Below are 23,111 nucleotides of genomic sequence, written 5' to 3' on the forward strand. Positions count from 1 at the left end.
TTTGCTTATCTGGTCAAGCCATTAAGGCCTCAGGCCATTAGGGAAGAGTCAATGCAGCTTTTGAAAAGGGAAGTCAGACCTCACCAATCTATTAGATTTCTTTGAGGGTGTCAACAAGCATGTGGAGAAGGGTGGTCCAGTTAATATAGTGTATCTGGAATTTCAGAAAGATTCTGACAAGGTCCCTCACCAAAGGCTCTTAAGTAACTAAATAGTCATGGGATAACAGGGAAGGTCCTCTCATAGATCAGTAACCGGTTAAAAGACAAAAAACAAATGGTAGGAATAAATGGTCAGCTTTCACAATAGAAAGGAGGTAAATACAGGGATCTGTGCTAATCGACATTCATTAATTATCTAAAAAATGGAGTGAACAGCGAGGTGGCAAAGTGCGTAGATGATACAGAATTACTCAAGACAGTAAAGTCCAAAGCTGACTGCAAAGAGTTACAGGGGGATCTAACTAAACTGGGTGCCTGAACAAAATGGCAGATGAAATTCAACACTGGTAAGTACACAGTAATGCACAGTGGAAAAAATAATCCCAACTACATATATAGGATGGGTCCTGAATTATCTGCTACTACTCAGAAAGATCTTTGAGTCATCGCAGAGAGTACTCTGAAAACTTCAGCTCACTGAGCAGCAGCAATCAAAAAGGCTAACAGAACTATTAGGAAAGAGACCAAAAATATCCTGCCACAATACAAAACCATGGTACACCCAAACCTTGAATACTGTGTCTAGTTCTAGCTGTCCCATGTCAAGAAGGATATAGTGGAACTGGACAAGGTTCGGAGAAGGGCAACAATGATTTTCAAGGTTGTGGAACAGCTTCCAGACAAGGAAAGTCTAAAAAGATTAGGGCTCTTCATCTTAGAAGAAAGGCCACCAAGCGGGAGGAGGCATATGATAAAGTTCTGTAAAATCATCAGTGGTGTGGAAAAAGTGAATAGAGAAGAGTCATTTACCCTTTCCCAAAATACAAAACCAGAGGTTATTTGATGACATTAATGGACAGCAGATTTAACGTAACACACAATTTGCCTGCGGAACTCAATGCCACAGGATGTTGGAGGTGAGAAGTATAACTGGGTTCAAAGGAGAATTCATCAATGGCTGTTAGCCAAGATGGTCAGGGATGCAATCCCATGCTCAGAGTGACCCTAACCTCTATCAGAAGCCAGAAGGGGAAAACAGAAGATCACTCCAACTACCCGGTTCTTTACACTCCCCTGAGCTCTGGTACCAGCCACTGTTGGAGACAGGATACTGGGCTAGATGAACCACTGATTTGACCCAGTGTGGCAGTTCTTATGTTCTAAATGTAGTTTCTTGTAGAGGAGTCAACTTGGGCATTTTCTTTTCCTTAGATTTCTGCCAATTCACAGACAGTCAAGTTTCTGACACCATCTTATTTATTTCTTACCAGGTTTAGGGCACATTAACTCACATCTGCCGACAGCAGTGTTTTTACCTGATGTTCTAACTTACCTGGTGGCGACTGGACAGACTGACAATATCCTGAACAAATTTTATTAATTAAGCCTATCTTAATTGCATTCAATAAAGTTTTATTGAATTAAGATTAATACTTTTGGGGTACATTGTATTAAAAATGCAATTGATATGCACTGATGCTGCAGACATACCTTCTTTAGTAGGGAGGGGGGATACTAATATTCTTCCTCCATTATCAACACTTTGAAGACACTGTTCTAGAAAGATACGCATGTACTAGTTCAAGCTGGATTCTCTAAGGACCAGCATGATCCCCGGTACATAAAAGCCCCAATCCTTAGCACAGGGTTGGAAGGACGGGGTGCTTGTTCTGAGCTCAAGCTGTAATGAACTTGTGGAATCCTCCTTTGGTGTGGATTTGAAAGTCCTGTCTTGCCAAATCCATGTTAGGGTTGGGTTTAAATCTGGTAAGCTTATTAACATGCATGTAGGTTCATTTTTTGTCACACGTTTTCTCTGTTCAGCTTTTTATTTTAAGACTAAAGTAGGCTTGCATAGGAAACACTGTGTGGTACCTTCCAACTGTAGCAATTACACTTATTGGCTATCTCTAAAGAGAAAGCAAGCAGGTGGCCATTAACGACCAGTCTGTGCTGGGAAATACACAATGAAGGCAAGAAACAGTGTTGCCTGAAAATATCCTAGTTAGGAGGAAGAGGGATACATCTCTCCATCCAAGAGGGGCAACAGCTGCAGAACTGGAAGCCTGAGAGTGGATGCCAGTGCTGGGCCATTAAAGGGAAATACAGGTGCAGCTGCCCTGAACTGTGACAGTGGCGACTATCAGAGACAGGAAACCTGACTAGATGAGCCTTGGCTGTGATCCAGTATTTGAATTAACATGTTCCTATGTCAATATATCTCAGCAGTAGCCATCATCTTATTCATGGTTGGAAGTTATCCCTCATGTTTCTCTACTTCCTTTCAGGCCCTCTACACAACTCCATCTGCTTTTTCTGTTAGCAGTAACAAACAGGTAGACCTAGTCACACTCTCCTTCTTAGATTACCTGTCAAACTATTTTAGCAATAATAGAAAGAGCCAGGAGGTTCTGAAATACCCGAATTTAGAAAACTGATTTAATCTAACACTAGAGTTTGCCTTAGTCTACTGGCTTCAGTTTTACTAGCTTTTCAATGGAAATCAAGTAATGTCAAACTCTGTATCATAAATATAAAGGGAAGGGTAAACACCTTTAAAATCCCTCCTGGCCAGAGGAAAAACCCTTTCACCTGTAAAGCGTTAAGAAACTAGGATAACCTCGCTGGCATCTGACCAAAATGACCAATGAAGAGACAAGACACTTTCAAAAGCTGGGGGGGGGGGGGGACAAAGCCTCTCTGTCTGCGTGATGCTTTTGCCAGGGACAGAACAGGAATGGAGTCTTAGAACTTAGTAAGTAATCTAGCTAGATATGCGTTAGATTCTGATTTCTTTAAATGGCTGAGAAAATAAGCTGTGCTGAATGGAATGGATATTCCTGTTTTTGTGTCTTTTTGTAACTTAAGGTTTTGCCTAGAGGGATTCTCTATGTTTTGAATCTAATTACCCTGTAAGGTATTCACCATCCTGATTTTACAGAGGTGATTCTTTTTACTTTTTCTTCTATTAAAATTTTTCTTTTAAGAAACTGAATGCTTTTTCATTGTTCTTAAGGTCCAAGGGTTTGGGTCTGTGGTCACCTGTGCAAATTAGTGAGGATTTTTATCAAGCCTTCCCCAGAAAAAAGGGGGTAAGATTTGGGAGGATTTTTGGGGGTTCCCAGACTCGTTCCCAGTAACCGGTGTTAGATGTTTGGTGGTGGCAGCGGAAGTCCAAGGGCAAAAAGGTAAAATAGTTTGTACCTTGGGGAAGTTTTAACCTAAGCTGGTAAAAGTAAGCTAAGGAGGTTTTCATGCCGGTCCCCACATCTGTACCCTAGAGTTCAGAGTGGGGAAGGAAGCTTGACACTCTGTATGACCAGTCTGCTGATAATTTTGGTAGACAAAAAACACAACAGAAGTTTATGAACACACTGTAGCCTCTTCCTCCCATTTCCTTGTTCTTCCCCACACACTTGCACTTCAATTTCAACAATCCAACCTATTTAACCATTCTTCTTTTTAAAAGTTTCACTATACTCTCAAGTTGATATGCCAATCTTTCCTTTAAGGAATATAAATCTTTTCACCACCAACTTAAACTCAACCCCCGCTCGGAGATATTTCTTGTCAAGCTTCAGTAAAAAGCAAAAAAGATTTTAAACTACTGTTTCAAGAAGAAAGCTTTTTTAAAAAAACAAACAAACCAGACATACAATATTTCCTTGGGGCTATCTTGCTTTTAAAACGGCATACTTTATTATATTGTTTCCATTCACCACACTTTTGTTTATGTAGCTCTCTGCTTCAATTTGCAGTTTTACACACCACAGATCTAAGAAGAGAAAGAAAGTAAGGGAGCAGTCATTAGTTTACACTTATGAGTAGAACTGCTTTACGACATGGGCAGTACAGCGGCACAAGTACAGCTGTAGTACCTGTAGTGTAGATGTGCCTTCAGAACTTCACTACAGCACCACGACAGACATTAACGGTAAGCAATGCAACAGCGTTGGGTGTTCAGGCAAGTTATGGATCAATAAGCATCAATAACGGAGGTTCTACTGTATAGCTGGAAAAGCAGCATTAAATAAAAACCAAAGGTGCTGCTAGTCTTTTTTTCCCACATACATCCTCTTCCCAGGAGGGTTAGTATTCTGCTTGACAGAAGGTCAATGACAGAAGGTCCATACCCCTTGATCATAATGTTCTCTTCCATAAGGGCTCAGAACTTTTAAGGCTCTCTCTGGTTACATACCAGAAAGTTTCACTTTTCACTATAGCAGTGTATATCACATGGTATTTTTCTTTATTATTTCCCATTATTGCTAGGACTGGTGAAATAATGCACTGGTGGTAACAATGTGAGACCCAGGGCATGTTTACAGTACAAATTTAAGCTGACCTACCTTAGGTCAACTTACAGCCACTGTAATAATTACTGCGGTGGTTCATGTCCTCACTACCCTCCTTCTGTCGGTGGTGCACTTCCATCAACTTAAGAGGAGCAGTGGGGGGGTCAGACTGCCCTGGGGCCCCCCAACCTGCCCTGGGGTCAGAACCCACACCTGGCTTTCTTGTCAATTTCATGGCTCCCTAGGGGAGCCATGAAATTGACAAGAAAAACAGCCAACAGCAAATGTAAATAACCCACAGTGTCTACATGGACACTGCGTCCCCCTAACTACACTGACATAAGCCTTACTCCTCTCATGGAGCTGAAGTTATGATGTGGTGTAGTGCAGCACTTACATTGGCAGGAGCAAGGCTGTTGTATAGATACACGTAATTAGGTTGATGTAAGCTGCTTTACATAGACTTAACTCTGTAGTGTAGAGCAGGTCCCAGAGTAGACCTGGGCTCTGACTGTGACACCAACATGCCCAAACAAGCTCTGGCAGAAAGACTATATCTGTGTCTGACCATTTTCTCAATGTTAGAGCAAAGAGGGTCATATGTGGTTTCTACCAAAAGAAAAGAACTAGTTGATTGTCTTTGTTCTTGTAAGATGTTAGTACATGAAGTATGGTGTTCCAAATCCACTGGGAGTGAAACTTATCACCTGAGAAGGGGAAGTCACAGGGTTGACCCAATCCACAGAGGAACAACGGACCTCAAACAAAGAAGAGAGTTTTGTTTATGGTCTAAAAAAAAAAGATGAAACCTTGAGCATACTCCAAGACCAGCAAACCTAGGAGAGTTCTCAGAAATCAGGACCCCTTGGGGCAAGAAACAATGATATGTGACTGTAAGAAATGAAGGGGCACAAGTGATGATCTATTACAGGAGAAGGAACTCTGCCTGCATGACCCTCACAAGAACTGAATCCCAGATTTTGGAAATGGACAAGTACTTCAAGGAATGACCTGTGAGTGAGAGATACTAACAAGTTACCTTATAAGACAGGAAAATAAATATAAGCTATAGATTGTACGTTGTATTTCCATTTACCTACAACCTTATGTTTCCAAATACTTGCTTTTACGCAAATCTTTCTCTCTGATAAACTTCAGTCTGTTTTTACTATAAATCTGTCTAAGCTCCTTGTGCTGAGGAAAGCATGAACCGAGGTGTACCGCTTTCTCTGAGGCAGCAAACCTGGACACCTGCAGTGCACACTGAAAGCAAAGGAGTGGGCACTCAAGTGTACCAAAGTGAGGGATGTATATTGCTAACCTGCACTGGGAAAAAGCGAGGGCCGTGAAGCCTAAGGTTAGCTATAACAGGAAAGGTTTACTCTGGTGGGCACAAATACGTTTCTCTCATGCCCAGGAAGTGTCACTCTCGTACCCGGCAGCATTAAAGCATCGTGGTGGTAGCAGCAGAGGAAGAGATAAGAAATCATGCAAGTGGGCAATTTTAGCCAAAGATTTAGTACAGACAGTTTAAGAACTGTTTGTTGAGAGAAAGCAAAATGCTGTTGAAAAATCACTAAATATTTTCCTTGTGCTTCAGGCTTCTACCTACATCTATACAAGACACCTACACAATACTGTAGAAGTTTTTGATCAGGCTGAAAACATTGCACTACATAAAGCAGGCATTCCAACTTTTTGACAAGCCTTGTGTTGTTTAAGTGTAATGAAATGGATAATGGAATTCAATGTAGTTTACATAGATCAAAAGTCTTCCAGAAACAACAGAGATTTTAGCCATCCAGTTTATCAAGGCTAGGAAAGCATGCCTTTTACCACTTGCAATATGGTTATTAGGTAACTATAACCCAAGAAATGTATTACAGTACTAGGCTTGATAATTAAAAGTTTGACCACCAGTTTACCACTGATTCAGTCTGCTACTGTCTAATTGCACTTGTGTAAGATGTGGGGATATTGATAAATGACCAGTGCCAAGTAGTTTCCTCTTTAGAAGCCACAGAACCTTCTGACATACAGCAATAGAGACACCAGTTCTTGAACTGCTTCCCCAAAAAACGACTTATTTTATTCATGAGACACCCAGGAAAAACATACAAGAGCTCCATAGGTCTTGTATTCCTTTTACTCTAACATACGTTACAGATTTGCAATATTTAGAGCTGCCCCTCAGGGCTCTAAATGGAGCCGATTAACACCAAACCCAGTTTGATTCAACTCATCAGTTTCAGGGAAACACTTCTACAAGATTTACAGCAGAGACACGACCTGGCTGAAGTAGCATCTTTTAGGTGGGAAGGATAGCTCAGTGGTTTGAGCATTGGCCTGCTAAACCCAGGGTTGTGAGTTCAATCCTTGAGGGGGCCATTTAGGGGATCTGGGGCAAAAATTGGGGATTGGTCCTGCTTCGAGCAGGGGGTTGAGCATCTCCTGAGGTTCCTTCCAGCCCTGATATTGTATGATTGAACTTTTGTGACATTTTCTGTAGTGAGAGAGACTTTACAACTACGTGCTATTGGCAGCATTAGCATTCCACTCTGGGCTCCACAAAAGACACTGCCACACCCACCTTGTCTCTTATAACCGTGTTGGTCCCTACTGTGTTTGCAACCCCTCCTCACTACAGTACAGGTATGGTGCATGAGATCCCAACTGATTTTTATTCTTTTGTCTCAGTCTAGAGAAAAGAAGTTGTTGGCATATAGCTCAGCATGAAGTTTTATATTTTAATCAATATCTTTTAACGAATAATAAGTAAAATATGGTTGTCTTGAGAGTCCCTTCAGCCAAGTATAAAACATGGTAACTATGTGTGATTATCAGGCAATTTTCTAGTTAAGAAAAACATGTCTGTAAACGTACACAAAAGTGGTAACTGTAGTTCTGACATCTAATTTTCAAATCTATTTGTTCAGTGTAATAATTACAGTAGATCAGCTGAATTTTAGTTGTCTAACAACTTCCAACCCAAAGGTCAGAAAAAGGAAGACAGTCCACAAAGATTTGATGCTGTACTCTGGAAGTGATTTCTGCATGCCACACACCAAATGAAAGCTCTGCTTAACCACTTGCAACTCCACTAATTCTGTAGCACTTCTAGATCATACAGTACTTCATATATGTGCCAGCAAGACCATATATCGCCTGGACTTAACTCAGTTACCTAATTCTGCACAACCCAAGCTGTTAAATCAAATGCTGCACATTTAACTTTTGCACCAAACTCAAAAAATAACCGTCTCCTGGACAGATGAAATTAAGCCCGTTAGCCATTCACACACTATCATCTCCCAATTCAAAGCAAAACAAAGCTGTGCTCACGATCAGCGTGACTGAGCCCAAGAAAACCTCATCTTGCAAAGAACAGAAAGCAGTAAAGTACGGTGGACGATTATCCAGAGCTCTGAGTCTGAGCGCGTCCACGTTCTCTGCGATTCCAATTGTTATTACCCCACCCTTGTGAAGCACACTTTGTGATAGTCTGCCCCCTCAGGCAATGATGCAGCAGTTCGCACTTCCAGCAGCAGCGCTCTCCTTCCCTCCCTGCAAGGGCATCTCGCTGAATACAAAAACGCTGCCGCAACGCACTCTCGCGGCACACTGCTCCCAGGCGCTGTATGAAACCCACCTCCAAGAGGGTGCACAGCGAGCGATAAGAAGCAGCCGAGGCCTCGTTAGGTACTTGGTACTGCGCTGGAAAGTGACATTAATTGCTGCTGCGTTCATTTCTTTTTTGTAACGAACATCAAGTCCACTTTCCTCCTGTATCCCCGCATAAACGCCTAATGCGAGCAGGCTGTACCCCCTTTCTTTTTCAAGAAGACATTGAGTAGTTTCAACCATACTGCCGACCCAGCTACCCTCCGCAAGAGCAGAGTTGCGGGGGGGAGTGTAAATCTTCCCCACAGGGCCACATCAAACTACAGGTGGGGCCCCGTGCTTTAAGTCCCCACTCACAGGATCAGCCTCAGCAGGCGTGAAGGGGACGTGTGACCGCTTCGGGGGGGGCAAAACACGCTTTCCCGGCAGGGAGGGAGTCTGAACAAGTACACCCCGCAAAGCCACTACCCCTGCTAGCACACGCGGGGGAGCGTTCAAGCGACAGCATCACAAGCCAAGGAACATTTCTACCCCTCTAAGAGACACCGCCGCACACGTGCGGAAAACCCACCCCCTGGGCTCCCGCAACACGCCCGGCTGCGTGCGCTGCACCGCTAGCTCCTATGTCTCCAGCCGAGGGGCGAGAGGATCATCAACAGTCCCCCGGGCAGACCCCAAGCTGGTCGGTATCAACTCTCGCCGTATCGGGGGCGGGGCGGGGGAGCGCGGGGAGAGGAAGGACCGTAGACCCACAAATAGCGCCCAGCCCCCGGGCAGTGATTTATAGACCCACGTGCTGAGAGCTGGGCGGCTGCAGTTACGCCGCTTTACGCGGAGTCAACGCGGCTCCAGCCACCAGCTGTTCCGAACCGGAGTCTCCGTTTTTGGAAGAGGGGGAGGTTTGCTGGAGCCTCCCTCGCCAGCTGGCGCCGGGCCAGGCTCCAGCCCCAGGGAAGACACCCCGGCTGCGCCCCGCCCGCAGTAACGGTCCCGCCGCCGCGACAAGTGGAATCTAAACACACCCCGCGCCCAGCAACCGCGCCCCGGCCGCGGCGACCCCGGGAGCGGGAGCAGCGGGAGCCGCGGGAGCCGCGGGCCGGGCACCCCCCCTCCCCGCACCCTCCTGAGCACACGGGGGGCTCTCACCAGGCGGGCTCTTCCCGTCACACACACACACACACCCCCGCCGGGAGCCAGCCTCCCCCCACCCCCCGATTCACCCGCAGCCGCCCCGCTCCCTCTGGGGTCTGTCCCCCGCCCCGGCTCGCCCCGCGCCCCGCCCCGCGGCCGCAAAAACTTTCGCCGAACTCCGGCAACCGCCCCGGCCCCGCCCGCAGCCCGGCCCCGCCCGAGGGAAAGTTTCACTTACCGCAGCAGAGGAGCAGCCCCAGCCCCAGCAGCCCCGGGCCGGGCAGCGCCGGGGGCCGCCGGGGAGGGGAGGAGGCAGCGTCCGCGGTGGCGGCAGCGGGAAGTTCCCCGCTGGCGGGAGGAGCCGGCGGGGGAGCGGCCGCCGGGGTCCCCGCCATGCTCCGGACTCGGCTCCCAGCCGCCGCCGCTACGATCCCAGCCCAGCCTGCCCCGACCAGCCGCCGCCGCCGCCTCCCCGCGCCGGGTCTGTGTGTCACTGAGCGGGGAGGCGCAGCGCCCTCCTCGGAACGGGCCGCACCACCCCGCTGGGGGGGGGAGGGAGCTGCTCGCTCCTACCCCCTCTTTCTTCCCGGGACAAACCGTCTCGCTTCCCCCCCCCCCCCCCCAATGCGCCCGCCTACACCAAGGGCGGCACAGCCCCTACCGGCCAAAGGACTCACCCCGGGAGCTGGGGGTGTCACGGTGCCCTCCCCCCCCCGGGGGCTTATTGGTATGTCCCATCCCGCCCCTCCCCTCTCCTCCCCCTCCCCACTTTCCGCCGCCGGAGGAGGGTTGGGGGAAATCAGTGCTACTCACTCGCCCGCTGACTGGAGCGGTCCCTCCGTCCCTCCCTGCGACTCCTTCCTACCCTGCCTCCGCCCTTCCCCCGCTGCCCCTCTCCCTCTCCTCCCGGCTCGGCTTTTCTTCTCCGCCTCTTCTGCCTTCTCTCTCCCCCCGGTCACCCTGCCTCCGGGCCGTCCCCTCCTTCTTCCGACCTTTCCGCCTTACTTCCCCCCCAAGTTATCCGGCGGCGTGGCGAGCCCCTCATGTTAGGGGGCGGGAGGGCGGCTTTAGCCACCCATTGTGAAAGTCCCCCCCCCCGCCCCCCAGCCTACACTCAGGAGGACTCTCGAGCGGGGGGCAGCCTGTGTTTCCCCTGTGCGGGGATTCCCTAGGTGAGGCGCTGAGAGACACACAGGCACACCCAGAAACGCAGCAAGACACGGAAAAAAGTGTACTGTGCAGAGCTTCTTCCACGGATCAGCTGTGGGACCACAGGGCTCCCTCATGACCAAGTCCTGACGTGGCTCCAAGTAATCCACCTGAGCTCAGGTTTCAGAGTAACAGCCGTGTTAGTCTGTCTTCGCAAAAAGAAAAGGAGTACTTGTGGCACCTTAGAGACTAACCAATTTATTTGAGCATGAGCTTTCGTGAGCTACAGCTCACTTCATCGGATGCATACCGTGGAAACTGCAGAGGACATTATATACACAGAGACTATGAAACAATACCTCCTCCCACCCTACTCTCCTGCTGGTAATAGCTTATCTAAAGTGATCATCAAGTTGGGCCATTTCCAGCAGAAATCCAGGTTTTCTCACCCTCTGCCCCCTCACACAAATTCACTCTCCTGCTGGTGCTGGTGATCCACCTGAGCTCAGCAGCCCAACCGTGCAGCAAGTGACCCCTCCTGCTAAGAAATGTGTTTTCTCTTTGGAAATGCTTCTAGAAGCTGGCATAAAAATGCTGTGGATTAACAGTGTTTTCAGTTATTTTGGAAAAAAGGGAGAAAGACAGGAAAAAAGGATGTAGTCCCTATGACAAAGTTAGGTGCTGGCTGCTTACTGGATCAACAAATACTTATTTCTGTGGTACATTACTGTCTTTTGATTATGCCAGTCTGGTCTTGACAGCTTTATGTTCTATATGTCAGAAAAGATACACAATGGGCAGCAGCAGTGCAAACTTCCATACACTTCTCCATCAATATGTCTAAACTTTTATTGAGGGCAACACTTCTAGAGGTGAGAGGATAATTTATTTCCCTTCTCCATTCTTCACTTGGCATCTCTGCTGAGAATACCAACCAGGGTACAAATCTGTACCAGCTGTAAGGGTTGTTTTGTGATGCACCTGTCCTCCACAAAGTGGTCTGAGACTAAACTCATTTCACACAGTCCATCAAAGACATCATATGATAACAAGTTTCATTCATTGCTGCTCTGGGGAAACAAATTAGAACTGGCATCAGTGAAGGGCATTGTATCATGTTTCCAGTCCTCTTTGCCATCTAGATCTCTTAACAAGTAATGTCTTTGAGGAGATGCCTGTGGCTTAAAGATGAAGTAATGATATTTATAAACTGTGAAATATGAACAACTCTTATGTTCCTCACATGGATGCTATGGCTACTTTTAAAATTTTGGCGCTATTATTTGCTTTCATGGGCCAGATCCTGCAAGATTTTGAGTAATTCCTGCTGGGTGCTAGTAGTAACCTGTTGACTTCGGTGGAAATGAAAGGGCTCATCACCTCTTATATTTGGATCCTTTGAGAAAAAGTACTGACAACAGAAAATTATTATGTAGTCTTTACATATGAGGTACAGAAAAGTTTAAGGATGAACCTAATGATTGATGATTTAATCATTAGAGGACCACCATATGTTTTTATTATGCCTTGTAATAAATAAAAGTTCACAAAGCTAAATAAACCTTATAATGTAGAAACATTCAGATCATTAGGGTCCCTTCTTCAGGAATCTGTATTTTTGGTGTCAGATTAATATGCATTATTAATTATTAGTCCAATGAAAGTATCATTTTATATATCCTGTCAATTTTTCACAACTTCTTATTCAGTTAGTTATTTTTACTAACTACAAGCTAATCACAATTTCCCCTTTAGTCTTAAAACATATAACTTTTCCAACCATTGTTGAATTTTATATATTATGTATTATTTGATTATCAGATATACGTTTCACTATATCTATTTAACACATTTGTAGTGCTTCTATCCCATATATGTGTGCACCAAAAAAAAAAACAACCCTAGGAACAGGCACAAATGGAGAAAAACCATGGTCTTTGCCTTAAGCCTGAAAGCAATACACACAGAACTCCTGGGGGCTGATTCTGGCAGTGCATAGGGGTCATAAAGGGGATGCAACCACTGGGGCAGAACTCCCTCTGCACAGAAGTTGGTTAAGACCACCTAATGTTTTCCTATGCAACCTCCTCAACCCCTCATAGCCCCCAAAGTAGAATACATGTTGGGGCATGGGGTAAGAAGGAGGGTGTCAGGAGCAGAAGGCAGAGTATCTGTAGCACTAAGTGCTGGTGAGATTCTTGGCTGCGGCACAGCTCATAAGTTGCCTGACTAAGGCTGCTATACATTAGAGCAGACACCACTCAACCTAGAACCCAGGCAGTACAAAGGTGGCAGTGCAAAGGCTGTACCTTCTGTGCCTTGGTACAGAATTTGTCCCATTGATTTGAATGTAATTTCTGTATACAGGGAAATAGGTGTGGTGCCTGATTCAGATAAAAATACTGGCGTTTATGATATACAGGTTGAGAGTCCAGTTTCGATGAGGTCTGCATTTGTTTTCTTCATCTGTTTCTGGTGGATTGCCACTGAAAGTCTTCATGGAAAATACAACAAGGCTTTCATAAACGTATAAGCACCTATGCTGTTGAGAATTCTGGTGGAAACATTTCTATCATTTGATTTTCTAGTAGAGGTTAGATACAGGCTCTACATCATGTACAAGACTGAGTAACATTAGTTAGTGATGGAGCTGAACCATCATGTTTCTCTAAAACCTACTCATGGGTTAAGTTTATCACACACTCAGAAAACTGTGTTCATCCAGTCTTCAGCTCCATTGAATGTTCACTAATTAACAGGCCTCACTAATTTGTAACTGAAAAACAAAACAAAGATCAGGCAAAGAGTCGCTAGAGGCAAATTATTAGCAACAATGGACATTCTGCATTCAATAACATTTTTGTGTGTAAATTAGCATAACTGATGGGGGTCATTGTTAAACTTTAAAAAATTTCATCATTTTACTTCTCTAGGACATATCCTCAGGGGATGTAAAGCTGTGCCCATGCTGTTTTAATTTACAACAAAGTTGAGTGGATAAGACTCAGGAGAGCTCAGGTACAGTGGGGAACACGTGCAAATAAAATTGCAGCCTATTTCATTAAAAATAAAATGAATTTAAAAAAGAATGTCAGTGTTAGCCTAGCTCTATTCTAAACTTTAGGGCCTGATTCTTCACTGTGTTACTCCAGTTTTATGACACTGTAATTGCATTGAAATATGTGTAATCCATTACTGCAGTAAAATTGGAGTAATGCCAGCTGTGAATTAGGCACACATTGTCTGATTCTTATTTACACTAAGGGCTCTTCTACAAGGAAATTGACTGGAATGGCAATAGCAGAATGATTGTACTGCTATAGCTTTGCCTGTGTAACTCCGTGTGTTCAGAGCTGGCACTAGGCATAAGCAGACTAAGCAATTGCTTAGGGCAGTGGCTCTCAACCTTTCCAGTCTACTGTACCCCTTTCAAGAGTCTCATTTGTCTTGTGTATCCCCATGTTTCATGTCACTTAAAAACTTACAAAATCAGACATAAAAATACAAAAGTGTCACAGCATACTATTACTGAAAAATTGCTTACTTTCTCATTTTTATCATATAATTATAAAATAAATCAATTTGAATATAAATATTGTACTTACCTTTCAGTATATAATATACAGAGCAGTATAAACAAATAATTGTCTATGAAATTTTAGTTTGTGCTGACTTTGCTAGTGCTTTTTATGTAGTCTGTTGTAAAACTAGGCAAATAGCTAGATGAGTTGATGTACCCCCTGGAAGACCCCTGAGTACCCGAGGTGTACACGTACCCCGGTTGAGAACCACTGGTTTAGGCCCCCAAGCTGCTCAAGGGGGCGCCCTCCTATTAGTATGTGTTGTGGGAGGGGCATAATATTCCTGCTTAGGGCCCCCAGTGGGCCACCACCGGCACTGCCCATGGTATAGTTTATTGTTCTTGTATAATTTTATAATGTTATCTCCATTCTGGTATAATTACTCAGTTTCCTGGGGTGTTAAGGCTCCTTTACACTTTCCTTGGTCAGTGTAAAAGGGACCTTAAAGTTACATTTAGTAATTACACTTACACCCACTTTAAGGCCCTCTTACTCTGCTAGAAAGGTGTAATGAGGCAGTAGTGTAACTGAGAAAGTATTCTTTAATATTTAGTATGCCATTTGTGACAACTGCTATCAAATTGCAAACTGCAAACAATTTTCATTTTTTTACATTCCAAAATAACAAAATAGGTTAAGTCTTATTAAAATAAAATTTTATGCCTATTGTGCCTCTCAAGGCCCTTCACAAAAACAAGTGAGTATGTCCATACTGGCCAAGGAAATTTTGTCATATTTCAATAGAAATGGAGCTAGCCAGTAGGTAACATCTTCTAGTGCCAAATTCATCCCTGTTGTAATCAAATGCCACAGGACTTAATTTAGTCCTTAGATTTTTAGAACATCACTAAAGGTGAATTATTCAGAATAATTCCTTTTACACAGTGTAGTAGTTGACATCTGTAAGGCCTACTGGCTCAATCCATATACATCTGTTGGTCTTGGCATATTGTTAAATACATATATTTTTTAAAAGTTGGAGGTTGTCCAGTTTAAAACAATCTTTGAGCTCTAAACATTCAGAATACTGTACTTTATTTCAAAACAATTTCCAGTATTTATTTTTTACAATTTCTAGTTGTCGTGTTCCCCTTCCAGCCCCCCCTCCATTTCCCACCCTCTACTCCCCTCAAAAAAGAAACTAGCTTAATTAGGATTGGGGGTTACTGGCAGGTGTTTTGTCCTTAGACTTTAACCCTTTTAGTCATTTGAAAACAAAGTTCTGAAGCAGTGTGAAATTAGCTTATATGCATAACATTGATGTGACAGCACAAATTCCAGTTGGAATGAAGGGCTATTCACTTCAAGGGGAATTTGTAAATAGATTTGTGATAGCACAATGTGCTTTTTTGAAAACTCTAGCTCCCACTCTAATGGATGTGACAGTAGCGGCCTGGCAAAGTTCATGCATCACCACAATGATGACATTTAAACAAACAAACAAAAAAGAATGCCTCTTTCCACATAAAAACAATGAGGAGTCCTGGTGGCACCTTAGAGACTAACAAATTTATTTCGGCATAAGCTTTTGTGGGATATAACCTACTTCATCAAATGCATGTAGTGGAAAATACAGTACGCAGGTATAACAATACAGCACATGAAAAGATGGCAGTTGCCTTACCAAGTGGGGGGGCAATGCAAAAGAGGCCAATTCAATTAGGGTGGATGTGGCCCATTCCCAACAGTTGTCAAGAAGGGGTGAATATCAACAGAGGGAAAATTACGTTTTGTAGTGCTAACGAGACCAATTCAATCAAAGTGGATGTGGTCCATTCCCAGCAGTGGACAAGAAGGTGTGAGTATCAACAGAGGGAAAATTATTTTTGTAGTGACCCAGCCACTCCCAGTCTTTATTCAGGCCTAATTTGATGGTGTTATCATGGTGAAGATGACCCGTTTTATTGTTATTTCAATGAAAGACTATCCCTTTAAGGAGAAATCTGAAGGCCCATTCACTACTTTTTACAATAACTAGAATACAATTAGAAAACTATGGTTCCCTGGCACACATAATGGCCTACTTGTCATAGTTTATGCAATATCTTTTCTTTGTCCCAGTAGATTCCTCAAAGTTACCTTTGTATAATGTAATGTAGATAGTGACGACAATAACCCTAACAGTACATTTCATAGCCATGGTCAGAAGTACATATGATCTACACCCTCAAAAGACAGAGATTCCCATAGTTTCAGCCAAATAGTTTTAAGAATCACAGACAATTAATTAAATTTCTTTCACATGTCTAACAAACAAAAATAAAAAGCAGGGAAATGGAACAGTTTCCAATTAGATCTTTCTGATTGCCCTTTATCACACGGAGAAAGGGAACACAAACAGTGAGGATTCTTCTTGAAAGAATGATTACAAATCATATAATACTTCCCGGGTCTTCTTTCTGCTTTGCTTCCCTTTACCATAGCCTCTCTCCTTCTCTTTCTTTAACCATTTATTTATAATTGTGACATTGTTACATCAATAAATAAATATTGATTAAGCTCATGTCTTACAAAGAAAACAATACATATAAAATCATATAAGGTAAATATTTTGTCTTTAAAATACTCATATTTCAGGTACAAGCTATCAATACTTAAGAACTAAAAGAAAAAGAAAGAGAAGGACAGTACAATTTATTTTGTTCACTTACATGCTTCAAAAACATATAAGTGCAGTTGTACAATAATAATAATAATTAATAAAACAATTTGCCAGATCCTCAGCTGTGGCTGAGAAGTACTTGGTTGCAACTGAGGAATGGTTCAAAGGCACATTTTGCACTCCACTTTGCAGCTGGTGGTTCTTAACTAGTACCAGCTGCCAACAACCCTAAGGTGCAGTTCTAGCAGTTGGGGATTGCTGGGGCATCCCTACACCACAGATTTTTACCTAGCCAATGCCCTCTGCATGAGCTGCAGGGAGGGGGCAGTGTAGGAATCTCTATGGCATCACTGCAACAACTGAGGATGGATTCATTATGGAGGAGAGACCCAGTGGGGTGGTATCTTCAAGGTTTAGGGGTTTTTTTTCATCTTTAAGCAGCACAAAATGGCTGGAGGCCAGGATGTCTCAGGATCAGGATCATTATGATAGTCGTGAAATTCATAACAGTATGCTTGCTGCTTCAATAAATGTTCAATGACAAAAGGAAAACAGTATTAAACCTGCTCTTCAGGGGATCAAAAAGTTCACATACTGAGCCACAAAGAAAAAGTGATCCAAATGAGATTACAGTTTTATAACATGTATATACATTTCAGAATAATCTTCCAAGTCTCTTTACTAACCTGATTCCCCTCTTAGAAATGAAGATTGGTTTCTGTGAAGTTGGTTTCTGTGAAGTTACTCCTGCTTTTTGCCTTTGTGAGAGCAGAATTAGGCTCAGTATCTTTCTGTGCAGCTTGCCTTAATTCTATTTGTCCTTTGTTTACACTTCCTCGCTTTATTTTCACAACTATTTCCCTTTCAGTCTTTTAATTATCGAAGTGTTTATTTTCCATTTTTAGAAATGAGAAAATTTTGGCTAGATTTTGACCCTTGGCCCCTGTACCATCTTATTATTTTGCTCTCCTCTGCTTTCCCTCTGTCTAATGGTCCATTGCTTGTTAGGTACAGCAGGGATTCCACAGTATGATGGAGTGGAGTAGACTGACATAAAAATTGTGCCTGCATGTATCCTAGGAATGTGGCTTGAAACTATAATGTGTAAAAGACACATCATCAAAGTCAGGTCACTAGGTGAATACACCAACATACTATATACCTTCTGCGCTCATCCATGTTTTGTACTTGAAGGCCATATTAACTTCTGTGACTTCAAAACGGTGTATAACACCAAAGCATGCTCATAGTTCAGTAAAAAAATCACAGTTCAGTAAGAAAAAAATGTAGCTTTATTATAATTGTACATTTCTCCAGTTATAGATTGGAATAAATTGGAGTTTCTATTATTAAATTTTTGAACTATAAAAATTAGCCCTAGGCTGGAGCAAAGTCAAAGTTTCATCCTGGGAATTAACTTTCTATCAAATTTTTAATTTTTCAGTTTGATTATTTTAAGAGTGCATGAGTGCAAAAAAAGAAATGTTGGAAGTTTATTAAATGTTTATTTTTGCACTCACGCATATGTATATGCGGTCAGAATTTTTCCCTTCCATTTTAAATATGACAAATGAGTAGCCTATAATGTGGTCTATTTGCTACTGATATTCTGAAAACATTTTTAAAAGTAAAGGAAAGTTGTTAAAATGTAAAAACTGGTCACTACACACAGGCAGTATTTCTTTTTTATAGAGATTTTGAATAGAAGTTTTCATTAGGCAGTTTATAAATTGTCTATGCACAAACTTGCATCGTTTAAAAACAAAGTGTGTTTTTAAACCAAGTGAATTAAACTGGTGCAAATTTGTGTGTAGAAATTAGTCTTGAAGTTTAAGGGCTTGTCTACACTTGTATCACTTTAACTATACTGGTATAGATATACTGATGCAACCTTCCTAGTGTGAATGCAGTTTTGCTGGTATCAAGATGCTTATACCAGTATAGATTATTCCTGTAAGGGAAGGAGAATATGCTGTATGAGTGCAAGGTACTTTTATAGCAATAAAAAGTGTCCACATTAAGGGATGTACCCATATAACTATTTCAGTAAGAAATCAGACTCCAAACAAAATAGTCATACCAGTACAAAAACCGTGTGTAGACAAGGACTAAGACTAGGGTATTTCAATTGACCCTAATCCATTAAAAATGGATTGCTAATTCATTAAAAACAGATCAAACTAATCAAAGATAAACCACTGAAATCAGAGTGTCTACATATATACTTGCACTAAAACACACCTTGTATGTGTGGACTGCTTTCCTCTGCTGGTGGAACATCAGACTTGCTTGTAATACCATATTACTCTCCCGTGACTGCAGCAAGGATAGAGGCCCCAATTTGGCAAGGAATTTAAGCAGAGGTGTAACTTTAAGAATGGGGAAATCTCACTGAAATCAATGGGAGCACTCCCCTGCTTGAAGTTATGTACCTTGCTCAAAAAGAACAATAAGCTAAAATACTATTAAACAACATGAATGTTTCACAGGTTACTAGTAGTGCCTCAGAAATGTCCTTCAGCAGCAAATTCCAAGGGCTGATTGCATATTTCATTAAGGTATTTTTTGTCTGTTCATTTCTATTCTACCAAACTCAACAGCATGTCACCTGGGATCAACACAGCAGTAGTTGTTTTTATTTTAGTCTCTGTAATTCTGTTTCAGTATATCCACCCCATCCTTACTCCTAAGCATATGGTATCTCTTATTTTACACTGTGGATTCAGGAAAGCATTATCAGCCTTAAATCTGAATCTCCTGACTTTAGACGGTTCTATGCCAATCTTAACATTTTTCCTCATTCATTTCACTTTTGTACTCAGAAGTGCCCTGTTAAAGTCTGCTCTGCAGTGAGAGAGAGAGATTTTTTTTTCTGAAAAAGAACTTACAACTCATCCACACCGCTGGGGTTTCTGTGAAAGAAAAACAATGAAACACAATAATTCACACTTTGTATGTGAAAAAAAATGGCCTGTGTTTATTTATTTATCCTCTGTGGTTGTTCTGAGTATAATGGGTGAAATAACAAGCACAACTGAGAAAAATAGTTGTGTTGAAAAAACCCCCAGAAATGAATCCTTTCTTTTATATAAATATGCATAACATTTTATTTATGGATCATATAATCCCAAATATTGCTGTATCTCTCTTTCCCCACATATAGTCACTCTAAATAAAAATTACACACACACAAAGCAGTGACATAGACACTGGATAAATTGCCAAGTCATGTAATAAATGATGTTTATCATACACATTTGACCATCTCCCCCAAAGCTTATTCCTATACCCCAAGCCCTAGAGCAGCTCAAAAAACAGCCATTATAAAAAGTTAAATTATCAGAACATCTCCTTTTTACTCACAGCATTTGGAATCTCCCCACACCCAAAAATTTACTCAGCCGTTAGAGGCAGGAATAGCAGTATTCAGCCCTGTATCAGTGACAGCTTTAAGTTCTTAAGTTCAAATAACATTTGACACTGCAGGGTAAAAACAGGGGGCTTGATTCTCTGCTGCCCTGTACCATGCTGTGGAGAGCATTAGGGAATATGCTGCATTTATATTATTTTAGGTTTGAGATATATGGTAAATATGTATTTGGAGGGGAGATAGTGGTTTGAAACCTGAAGACTCTTAGCCAGCCCAGAATGTGGGGGGAAGCCCATTGGGAGAGGGATTAGGGAGACTTGCCAGCTGGAGGTGGTTTGGGATACTCTTGCTGAAGTTACCAAGAAAAGTCTTTTCAGACCCCAGAGACTAGTCTATAAAGGATGATTGAGGTCCAGGCTGCAGAAAGGGTGGATCCAACTGAGAGAACATCAGACTCTGTGGTTTACGAAAAGGAAGCCTGAAGTTTGATTTTCCAGGGCTTTAAAAGGACAGTGAGCAACAGCAGATGATTGATACCATAGTCATTCATAGATTTTAATTGTATGTAATAAATTACAAATTCATTAACTCAGTCTGGAGTGGAGCTGCGATGAATGGGGATTTCTTCGGTGTCCTTTGAAGAATACCCACCACCCCTATCAGAAGACCCTCCTTCCTTGTAACAATGGAGCAGATGGAGGCATTCCCTGAGGTAAAAGTACCAAGTCAGAAGCTTCGTGGTGGTAACAGGTAACCAAGACCATGTCACAGAAAATCTGCGGTTGTGACACTTGGGCAGCCATTTATGGTCATGCGATATGGGTGTAAAATGCTATCATTCTGCCCTGGTAGTATTTTATAGCAACTTTGCACTGGCATAAAGGACTACACATAAGGTCAAGATTTTGTATCAGTTATTTCTAGTAAAAGTCACAGACAGATCATGGCCAATAAAAAAGAATTCACAGAAGCCCAAGCCTCCCCAACATGGGGCTGAAGCCTAGTCCCATGACTAAGGAGCTGGGAGCTGACAGCCAAAGCCATGCTTCCTGCCCAAGGGAGCTGACAGCTAGAGCCCCGCTGCCAGTGACAGACAGTCAAAGCCCTGAAGTTGCAGAGGTCACAAAAATTCACGGAATCTGTGACCTCCATGACCGACTTGTAGCCTTAACTATACACAAAGCAGGACAAAGGAGAATCAAAGCTAGGACCTTTATTTATTTATTTATTTATTTGGAAAGAAGAGAGATTTCATATTCCCATGGAAGACACATCATTGCTTCTATCCCTGGATGCCCAAGGTATTGAACTTTAAAAATGTTTATGTATTGAAAGCCTATTTTAGGTCAATGTTGGAGGTGTTTTAAATTTATGAACTATATATTTTTCTCTCCGAGAGTCTACTGTCAAACACATGGTAACTAAGGCAGCAGCTGTAGAGATACAAAAAATAGTCCCAAAACCGTTATTTTTAAATTACCTAAAATGTTTCAAAAAGACATTTTGTTTTTTTGTAAAATCCATGGAGAACCCATGATGATCAAATGTTTTACAAAGGTTTGACTGACATGAGTTTGGAATGACCTGCTTTCATGACTTCATGAACAATTTGGCAATTCCCATCCACTTCAATAGGGTCCTCCAAAATGAATGTCAGCACAGAAATTGACCCAAATGGTTTATCCTTCTTCAGTGACAACTAGAAAACCGGCCATATGGTGAAAGCACAAACAGTTCCACTGGAACACATAGAGATAGAATAGTTTCACACTTGGATAAACACAAAAATAGTTGAATCAATTTTGCTCAGACTCTCCATGGGTAAGCGGGTAAGACTGATATCAAAGGTCCAGTCCTATATTCCTTAGCTATAATTAGGTCACAAAATGAGGATAATCCAAAGTAACTACCATCTGATGGCCATTCGTTAGCTGCATGAATGTGTCAGTAGTCTCAATCCAATTTCTCATGCTTATGAATCCCCATCACTAAAAAGGGCCTGAGATATGATGGTGATGGGTGCTGATGTAAAAATCAGTCCAAGAAAACATATTACGTCTCTTACTTTGTCTCTCTAATGTAAAATTCTAGACAGACAGACATAACACCACTAAAATTAACATGAACTGATATTCCTCTTGGTAGTCTTAGTAGAGGAAAGAGAACGAATTGGCATGGCAAGACAACTGTCCTTTCACCTCCAGAGATAGTTCTTGCAGAAAGGATTTAGACCAGGAGTTCTCAAACTGTGGGTCAGGACCCAAAGTGGGTTGCAACCCAGTTTTATGGGGTCTCCAGGGCTGGCATCAGACTTGCTGGGGCCTGGGGCTGCAGCCCAAGCCCCACTACCCGGGGTCGAAGCCTAAACTCAAGGACTTCCGCCCTGGGTGGCGGGGCTCAAGTTACAGGCCCCCTGCCTGGGGCTTAAGCTCTTGGGCTTTGGCCCCCTGCCTGGGGTGGTGGGGCTTGGTCTTTGGCTTTGGGCCCCGTGCACGGGGCAGTGGGTCTCAGGCAGGCTCAGGCTTTGGTCCCCCCTCCTGGGGTTGTGTAGTAATTTTTGTTGTCAGACAAGGTTCACAGTGTAACGAAGTTTGAGAACCCCTGCTTTAGACGTAACAGCTGGGCTGTATGAGGAAGGGTAGCAGTGTCAGTCTCTTCATTATGCCTGTTCTGTGAATAAACAGAAGACATTACTTTCTATTACTGTATGTGTGAAATAAGTGGAAAATATTATAAATAATGAACAGTGCAACTGTTTTATAGAAGAAAAAATGCTACGGTCATTAATTCAATCTATGATATGCAGAAATTTATAGAAAAGCTTTAAATATTTATATGCCTTTCTCCATTAATACATAAGTGTATCTTTTAACAGTTAAGGGCACAGAGTTAGAAGCGAGACAGTAATTTATGGTTTTATAGTTAAGCATTGCAAGAGGAATATTTCTTGGTTTTTAAATGAAATAGGGTTCTGACTGTAGCCTAGACATCATTCTGTGTGATCCACATATATAGTAGCTGTGACTTCGTTTATCTTATACCCTGATCCTGCAACGACATATGCATGTGTTTAACTTTATACACAGAATAGTCTCATTGACTACAACAGGACTACTCATGCATGTAAAGTTAAGCATGTGTGTAACTCTTAACAGAAATGAGGCCTTCACCTGCCCTACTGTCTATTGTTGCTGCTCCATT

At 42.6% G+C, this 23,111-nt stretch overlaps 1 protein-coding gene across 2 annotated transcripts in view; it reads right to left on the bottom strand.

The window, feature by feature from the left end:
* The window catches only part of NECTIN3 (nectin cell adhesion molecule 3), a 119,398-nt gene extending 109,612 nt beyond the window's left edge, over nucleotides 1–9,786 (bottom strand). The window contains exon 1 of one of the 2 annotated variants that reach the window (XM_084638406.1): nucleotides 9,447–9,786. In XM_084638406.1, the coding sequence (XP_084494532.1) occupies nucleotides 9,447–9,603 (157 nt within the window). In that variant the 5' untranslated portion in view covers nucleotides 9,604–9,786. The remainder of the gene's footprint in view (nucleotides 1–9,446) is intronic. The other variant, XM_084638405.1, reaches the window with a different exon arrangement.
* Between the last annotated feature and the right edge of the window lie 13,325 nt (nucleotides 9,787–23,111).

The sequence above is a fragment of the Lepidochelys olivacea genome, assembly GCF_965140295.1.
Source record: "Lepidochelys olivacea isolate rLepOli2 genome assembly, chromosome: 1".
Lineage (NCBI taxonomy): Eukaryota > Metazoa > Chordata > Testudines > Cheloniidae > Lepidochelys > Lepidochelys olivacea.